The sequence below is a fragment of the Haplochromis burtoni genome, unplaced genomic scaffold (genome assembly GCF_018398535.1).
Source record: "Haplochromis burtoni strain Fernald_Lab_line unplaced genomic scaffold, NCSU_Asbu1 Contig_720, whole genome shotgun sequence".
NCBI classification, from domain to species: domain Eukaryota; kingdom Metazoa; phylum Chordata; class Actinopteri; order Cichliformes; family Cichlidae; genus Haplochromis; species Haplochromis burtoni.
Genome location: NW_024583081.1, coordinates 97,603 through 106,900, shown reverse-complemented (window position 1 = coordinate 106,900; position 9,298 = coordinate 97,603). Strand labels below are relative to the sequence as shown.

General features: G+C 40.6%; 1 protein-coding gene across 1 annotated transcript; it reads left to right on the top strand.

Annotated features, from left to right (window-relative positions):
* Positions 1 to 244: 244 nt before the first annotated feature.
* LOC102304465 (butyrophilin subfamily 2 member A2) lies at positions 245 to 4,223 on the top strand (the record flags this gene model as incomplete). The annotated part of the gene is made up of 4 exons (XM_005950202.2): positions 245 to 689; positions 1,739 to 2,020; positions 2,100 to 2,190; positions 2,492 to 4,223. Coding segments are annotated over 4 exons (870 nt in total), but the record flags the coding sequence as incomplete, so codon positions are not given.
* Between the last annotated feature and the right edge of the window lie 5,075 nt (positions 4,224 to 9,298).

The window sequence follows — 9,298 nt, the reverse complement described above, 5'->3', positions numbered from 1 at the left end:
TTTTTTCATTTTCTTCTCTGAGCTCAACGTCACCAAGGTTAAGTGCTTGGTAAGTTAAGATAAGATAAACCTTTATTAGTCCCACACGTGGGAAATATTTGGGTCATGTAAGAAAGTACAAGTTTAAGAGGTGAAAAAAACCCCCACAATAGGTTAGATTATTATTATTATTATTATTATTATTAGTAGTAGTAGTAGTAGTAGTAGTAGTAGAAGTAGTATTTCCAGTTTGGTCTAATTTTATATAAATGTCAACTTGTTTGTAAACTGTAAGAGGTTTGACATTAACTGTGACTTACACTGTCAGGAATGCTCACTTTACTCCGCTGTTTCCATTTCCTCCTCAGGGCAGCCTCTCATTGTCGTTCCATTGCGAGCAGTCGTGGCCACAGTTGGGGAAGAGGTTGTTTTGCCGTGCCACATTAAACCAGAAATGAATGCTAATGGGATGAGGCTGGAGTGGGCGAGACCTGACCTAACGCCCGGGTTTGTTTACGAGTGGGCAGACGAAAAAGAACACGTGGTGAACAAACAGCCGTCGTACAGAGGAAGGACATCAGTGGTTAAGGAAAAACTGGAACATGGAGACATTTCACTGAAAATCTCAAACGTGACCATCTCTGATGAGGGAATATACAGATGCCTTGTGCCACAAGTGGGACAAGAGGCCTTCATTAAACTCATTGTTGGTAAGTAAATGTACGTTATATTATTTTTTATGTCCTTTCTTTATGCATTAATGTGTTTTAAAGTACTTTGAGTGCTCAATTTGAGTTTAAAAATCTCATGTAACTGAAAGAAAAGAATGGAGACACTGGCTTCTTGTTCTCATGGAAACATTACATCTACTCATTACAACTACTTCAGATCAAGTTATCCTTTAGTGTCATGGGACTGGATCCCTGCATGGAGTAGAAGGATTTTTCTACCTTGAGGGAAGAAAGCTTGGGATCCTCTTGTTAATATGTATGCATGACTCAGGGTATGTCATTGACTTTGAGAGATCTAATTCTCCACTGATGACCTCAACCAGATCTCAAACCCAAACCATAACTTTTGTCAAAAAAGCAAAAATTAAAATAAGACTTTTTTTTCTGTGCTTTCTGTGCGGCTTAAGAGGTTAACTTATTTATTGCCCCCTTAATAAGTCAACAAATGAATACATTTATGTTCAGCATGCTGTTGCAGTGATACCTCACAGTAGTGTTTTGGGTATTAGCTCTGATGGGCTTCACTGGTGTTTTCAGTGTGGCGTTTACATGTTTTTCCCACAACTGTGTGGGTTCTCTCCCAGTACCCCCACCTCCTCCCACAGTCTACAGACATGCAGTTAGTGGGGTCAGGTTAACTGGCAGTTCAAAATTGTCTGTAGGCGTGAATGCTTTTTGACTTTATGTGTTAACCTTTCCACAGATTAGCAAACTATCGGTATTTGGTACTATTTGACACGGTGTACCGTGTCAAAATGCAATAATATTTTCTTCAAAATGCAACACTATCATAGTAATTTGCTTTCATAATAACTAACTTGTATAATTAACTTAAGTGTATATGTGTCTCTTTGGTTATTTTAGCAAAGTTGTTCCATCGATTCATTTTCTTCTGCTTTTCCTGTTCACTTTTCTAAATTACTGGTCACACTGATACCTTTTACAAACATAATCAACCAATAACCACAATGTTGGCGCTGTGAATTTAAAGTATTTCTCCTGGTCTTGGTTTTCTTTTCTTTTTTTAGGTGCTGTCTCCTTTCCTAAAGTCACTGTAATAAGTAAAACCAGCAGCAGGGTGGTGTTACAGTGTGAGTCTGCAGGCTGGTATCCAGAGCCTGAGCTGCTGTGGTTGGACGGTGAGGGAAACCTCCTCTCTGCTGGACCTACAGAGACCCTCAGAGGTCCTGATGACCTTTATACTGTCAGCAGCAGAGTGACTGTGGAGAAGAGACACAGCAACAACATCACCTGCAGAGTCCAACAGAGGAACACCAACCAGAGCAGAGAGACACACATACATGTTCCAGGTAGATTTCATGATGAAATGCTTCATATGCCATATGTGAAACTACTGTGTTTTTAATAATGTTACATGATATGTTCCAGTCCCGTCCTGGTCTTTGAAATTGGTCTTGGTTCCAGGCTTACTCGCCGTGTTTCTGAGTATTCTACTGACCATTCACAGATGCCGAGTAAGGTAAACAAGTCTCTCTTTTTTTCCATTTTAAAATAGTGTTTTTGTCATTACAAGAACATGAAATTTTCTCTACTGAGATCTGAGAAAACATGGCAAGCATGTCAACAATGTGCCATGACCCTAAACTTCTTTTTTCGTTTACGAAGAATCAACATAAAACCAATTCCAAATAGGGGGCAAATACTTTAAAAAGTGGGATAAATTCAAACACAAGTGAATCCTCCTGTCTGTGAATTGTATACATTGTTCTATGTGACCACAAAGAACACAAAATGACAAGTTAACACTGTACTTTTTCTAGGATTCTTGAACATGATGAAAAAGAGGTGATGCTCAAGAATCCAGATGTGTAAACACCACAAGGAACAGGTTTGATAGATAACCACACAACTCCAGAGGGGCAAGAACTTCAGATCAAGTAAGATCAGGAAGTGGAGCTTCTGAAATATCTGGAGGAAGCAGGGGAGCAGCTGAAGAAGCTACACATTTCAATGACAGGAAAGCAGGCTTTGAGAAAGAGTTTATGTGAATACAGTGACTGTCATTGTCAGTATCCCTGAACAAAGCACCTGTGCCTAAACAGTCTTCAGCATGACTTTAGTCTCTCTGTATGTATTTCTAAATGGCAATAACTCAACTCAGTTCATCTGTGCAAATTGGTTGTTACATTTCTTACTGTGTTAGATGACCTGTAGTATCTGAAGTTTCATGTGATGAGGTCATGTAATCACTTTTATTGCATTATAGAGAGTGGATATCGTCAATATTTTTATCTGAGACATGCAGTTCTGACCATGAGCACAAAAGGTCCCCTTACCATTCAAATCTTCTGTTTATGAGGGAAACCAGTCAGTCAGACAAAAGTTGGCTTATAGGGAGAGGAGCCAAGAAAAGACAGAAGACGAACTGAAATGTCAAACTGAGGCTTAAAAACAAAGATAAATAAGTATTATTTTGAACTGTGAACCATCCGAAGCTGCTTAGGAGTCCAAGAATAAAACATATTGTCTTGGAAACAAGGAGAACATGCTCCATTTCCCATTCCAGTGCATTATTGTAACTTTGTAACTACTTTTCTGGTTGTAGTCGCACCATTTCAGAAAAAACAGCTACTTTGGGTCTCACCCAAAGTCACAGACTGACAATCCTAGTGTAGCTAATTTTGCTTTAAAATGGCCAATCAGGAGCGGTGAGCCTCAGGATTGGACCATGTCCATGGCCATAATATAGGAAGTAAAATTAAAATCACCGTAGAAACCTCAAAAGACCCAAAATGTTTTAACTTCATCTAGGCAACCAAAGAAGGGCTTCTTACCTCTAACCTACAGTCGATGACTGTCACTTTCACCAGCTGTTAAATTTGCACTGAGTCTAACAATCTGTGATAGCTACAATGCTAAATCAGAAGCAGCACTTTTCTGTGAGGCACCATTCATAAAGGTCTTGTATTAGAAAGAGTTTTCATAATGAATTTAAGTGCCATGCATGGCAGAGTCGATCTGACTAACAAGAGCCAAACAACATCGTTTTAAGGTCTAAATAGGCTATATTTATATACAGTCCAAATCAAGAAAACTTTATTTGCAAATGAGGCAGCACAACTGTACAATATATAATCTGTAGATAAATAATAAGTTAACAGCTTTATTTATTTTGGTTCTCGTTGTATTGACCTATTCTTAATTGTTGTGACAGTCTTCCTTTTTAACTGTATGCACCTCTGTTTCTCTCCTTTAATACCAATTAATGTATTTCTATTGAAAAATAATACTTGTTAATACAATCTTTGTAAATAATACATTCTTTCTCATTTTTCTTAAATATAAGCCTATTTATTTACTGTGCATGTATCTTGTAACTCGAGCAGGTGCAGCTATGTTACAGCTGTGCTACTTAGTGGTGCAATGAGCAGCTCAGCTTCAACTGAAACTGCTCTCTTATTTTATTCTGAGAGACGACGAGTTGCAACATGTCTCTTGTCATCTTGTTATTCCAGTTTCGTTTTTTTCTTGGAATAAATACAGTTTGGTCGACCACATGCTAAGCCCTGCTTCACTAATGTCATTTTTCCTTTTTTAAATATATGTCCTGTCTGGCAGTTTTTGCAATCAGAACTCTGATCTGAATGCTTGGTGCCAAACACATTTTACTTTTTGAAGATCAGCTCTATACATTCTCTATAGGCTCCACTTGTGTTTCATTTTATCTGTTTATTTATTCATTTGTATTTGTTGTTTCCATTATAAAATTTTATATGGTATGGTATTATAATATCTAATCAGGGACAGGAAGAAAAAAATATCTAGGCCACAGCCCCCAAAACTACTGAAAACCTGAGACAACACATTTCTTCGACATCCTGTGAAGAAGGACGGAGGCACCAGATGGGGCAGCCATCCAAGAGGACCAGAGGCAAGGGAGGGCTGTTGCAGGGGTGTTATTAGTATCATTATTATTGTCACGGTATGGCATGGCAAACCGTGGGGATGTGGGGAAAAGGAGGACCCAGGCGCGGTACTCTGTGTATAAACAGTGCGTTTATTTACAGTGATGGTAGAAAGTAACAATAAACCCCAGTGTATTCCCCAGACTCCCGTGTCGTGTCTCCCTCGTGCTCTCTGCTCCCGTGTCAGCACCCCCCGGTGCTCGCTGCTCTCCTTCCACGCTCCTCCTGCGGGAAACAATAGCGGCAGCTGTCAGGCCACTCCGTAATGGCAGGCATACACTTTCAGACTAAACAGAAGACTACCGTGGAGTCTCATGCAATGATCCCGCGTCGGTGGGAGCTCCAAGACTCTCTTAAGTAGCTCCCCCGACGAGGCCTGATCAGCAGCAGGTGTGTGGCTTCGGGTGTGGCCAGTCCCCTTGCAGGACCACACCCTCCAGGCCTGACGCCGCCTATAAACAGGTGCTCAGCCACACACACACACATATATACACAAGCACAGAGAAGGGAAGCAACACCAAAATACACAACAATAACACAGGTCCATGACTGCCCAGGGGTCCTGGGTCGCCCAGTCCCAGGACCCTGACAATTATGGAGCCATTCATCCTGTTTTGTTTGTTCCATTAACCTTTAGATAACAGCTTCCAGACTGTCAAACAGACTGTACTACGATGCAAAGTGTAGTGCTATGCTAACATTTGTATTTTTGCCTAGAACAGGCAGATTAGCAACTTTTATAAAATGTAAATACCGTTATTAAACGGTACTGGTATGTAAAGAGTGGGAAGCCTTTTTCTCTTTAATTTAACAAGCTAAGTGGCCTATTTCTTTGCTTCTTCATTTTTGTGTCTCATGACCCCAACGTTAACTCAAAATTCTGTTTTGGACTCTAGGTTTGGCTGTAACATTCATCCTTTTAGGAAGTTGGAAACAGCTGAGTCATATTTGTATTATTCTCGTCTTTCCTCAGGCCAGGAGGTAACGCCCTTCAATAGTATTACAGCATGATATAATAACTATAACTCTTTATTTTAGAAAATGTATACCCATTTAGGCAATAAGTTGTATAACCTGCTCTTTCCTCCCACTGTCGCAAACTGTTGCTTAAAGCAAAGAGGAGCAAAGAGGTGCCCTTTGCCAACCTGCCTAAGGACAACGTCTCCACAAATATTGACATTCACTGGTTAGTTTATTAGTATTTGTGTAGTGACAGTGTCTGCTGATCCATATGAAAGAATGCAGCAACAGTAACAGAATATTTACCCACCAAATTGCAGCAGATTTTTAAAAAAGAAATCTTGGCAGCTTTAAAATTTTGATTTGGAAACAGAGATTAATTCGTCGAAAACTGTTACTAGAGCAGGGCATGGGTCAGTAAGGGAAAACTAGGAATTCACAGGTGCAACTGGAACAAAGCTAGAAAGGTGGCGAGGCGAAGGACACTGGGGGAAAACCAACAGATATCAGGTTCCTGATGGAATTTTCCAGTCATACCTTTGGATCGTGACACTTGGTCTGCGTTACAAAAAAAACCAACTCATCTTCCAGTTCCTGCTGCTGATACACATAGTGGTAATAGTATCATGCAGTAGGGCATGACACCACTACCACTATGCTTCACCGTGATGATGGTAGCCAGTTCCACAGTCCTTTTATCCTCTAGATATTGTCAGGGTCCTGGGACTGGGCGACCCAGGATCCCTGAGCAGTTATGTATTATATTATTATTATCATTATTATATGTATTTTGGTGTTGCTGCTGCTCTTCTCCATGTGTGTGTGTGTGTGTGTGTGTGTGTGTTGTCTGCGGGTATGCTTGGAGGATGGAGCTCAGCCACCTGCAGGCCTGAGGGGTGTGGCCCTGTGGAAGGACTGGCCACACCCGAAGCCACACACCTGCCGCTGATCAGGGCTCGTCGGGGGAGCTACTTAGGAGAGTCTTGGAGCTCCCACCGACGCGGGATCATTGCATGAGACTCCACGTTAGTCGTCCTGTTACTGTTAGTGTGTGTATGCCCGCAGTTGCGTGTGTCCTGACGGCTGCGTCTTTTGTTTCCCGCAGGAGGAGCGTGGAAGACACGGGAGCAGCGAGCACCGGGGGGTGCTGACACGGGAGCGGAGAGCACAGAAACACGGACTATTCACGGGGAGACACGACACGGGAGTCTGGGAGAACACGGGGATTTATTGTTACGTCGTTTTTCACTTTGTAAATAAACACTGTCTATACATAGAGCACCGCGCCTGGGTCCTCCTTCCCCACTCCTTCCACGGTGTGCCATGCCAGACCGTGACAGATATATTGACCAGAAAATTTTGTTTATCATGGTCTGGTCATGGTTTCTCTAACCCTAAAATATGTATGAAAAGCATTAAATTAATTAATTAATTAATTAATTAATTTCAAAGAGTCAAATCATTTTGTATTCTGAATAATTTTTTTGTTACATTCACTACAATCTTGTATTTTTTGGCTAAGTCTACACACAAATACTTTTTACACATACAAATCCTGTATACAAGTACAAAATATTTACACCCGAAAGACCAAAACACAAACTTAACAATGTGGTGTATGCTGTACAGTGCAGCGAGGAATGCTCAGACCTCTACATTGGAGAGACCAAACAGCCACTTCACAAGCGCATGGCACAACACAGAAGAGCCACCTCCACAGGACAAGACTCAGCAGTCCATCTGCATCTTAAGGATAAAGGACACTCTTTCGAGGATGCCAATGTTCACATTTTGGACAGAGAGGACAGATGGTTTGAAAGAGGAGTGAAAGAAGCCATCTATGTCCACTGTGAGCGACCATCTTTGAACAGAGGCGGGGGTTTACGACACCAACTCTCTGCCATCTATAATCCAGTTTTGAGATCCCTTCCCAGACGCCTTAACTCATGTGATTAGGTAGAGGATCATCAGGGGGTCCTTTGTCCCTCTTTGGGGGGAAACTCCCACTGGGTTTAAATCTGGGACTCTCCACCATTTGACCTTAGAACTGAAGAAGCTTCTCGGATGAGAGGTGAAACGTCTTCAAGCAACTTAAAGAAGTCCAGACGCTTTTCTTTGCAAGCTCCTTTGACTACGATGACCTGGATGACTGTGAACTGTGACAGACAAGGCCACTAGAGGGAAGCAGAGTATCAGATTGATAACCAGTGATTTCCATTAACTTCTTCTTTTCTAAGAGTGCAACAATGATTAGTTTAATAAGAATTTAAAAACACAGATTTTAAATAGATATTTAACTGATCTTGCTTTCTTTTTTCTTGTTTTCCAGCAATTCACAGAATAAAAGTATTTGTGTAAGGCTTTCTCATTACTGTCAACCAATTGGCCTGGTTTGCTGGCTGCTTGGGGCAATCTGCTGTGGGAGCGATAGCAGTTGCTAAACTGTGGCCGCCCTGATTACACAGGCGTGGCTAGCTACAGGTTCATTTGAAGTCTTTTAGATACTGGTATGGTTTGGTTCTTGTATATGCATCTAGTTATCTCAAATCTCTAAATGATTTCACACTGTTTGTTCTAAAATAAGATGAAGCGAGAATCCTTGAAAAACTGGTAAGGTCAGAAATTATAAAGAATAATTCTGCATGTTCTTGAACTCTTGCCGTTTGCCTGCAAGCCAAAAAGCTGAGTAGAAGATGTTGTGTTAACTTTATTTTGCTTGTTTTTAAGCATCTTGCAAAGAGTTATATATTAACCAGTTAAAGGGATTTGAGACACCAGGGCTATTTTATTTTTATAGACCAGTCACCACCCATGTAAAATCTAGGAGGACTTTATTTTTTTGTCTGTGAAACACAATATCATTCTCTTCTTAATAAAAGTGGCAGATAAAAGCATTGATAATGGAGAATAAAATTTGTAATCATTACTTTGTTTCAGCATGATTTGTATTACTACAACCAGTCACCATCTGATAACCTCCTGATGTATTTCTTAAGCTAAACATGCAATTTCCTGTTTTAAAGCACTTTCATCCAGTTGAGGGAAACTGGTTAGTATAGCATGAAAATTGTCACCCCAATGTGAACTTTAGGTTTTATTGTGACCAGTCAAAATTTTTGATCAATCACTGCAGAGGTGCATTTTTCCGGAGTAGTAGCATGTGCCTTTAAAAAAAGAGGAGCCACTCCAGATGTTACTTTGAAGCAACACGAGGAGTAGGTATGCTCGGCTGTTACCCTTCAGGTAAATTCAGCTTTCATTCTTATTTAGCAGTTTTTAAATGAAACAAACCAGAGCAGAATGCTAGAATTGGCTATCTTTGATTTGTGGAGAAGAAAAAGACCCAAAGGAAACAAAGATTAAAACAATTTAAAAATACATTAAAAAGTTGAGTCTTTGGTGTTGATCTCTAGTTTCCAAACTATAATAAAAGAGAAGGAAAAAGTCAAAATTCCTTCTCCACCAGTTCTTTCAAAGCTTTGAATTTTTCAGTATGCAAGCAGGTGGCTTGGTGGTGCAGGAGAGGCTGGATCTTTGCATGGTTAGAGGTCAATTATTGATGAATGCTGCACAGGACAGTGGTGCTGCGCCTTCCACAACCCTGGATTGGACAAGAGAACATGGAAACATGGATGGCGTCTCATTTTTGTGTACTGGACATTTTAAATATGTGTTCCCCTTTCTTTCTTTTCTTTCCTACCA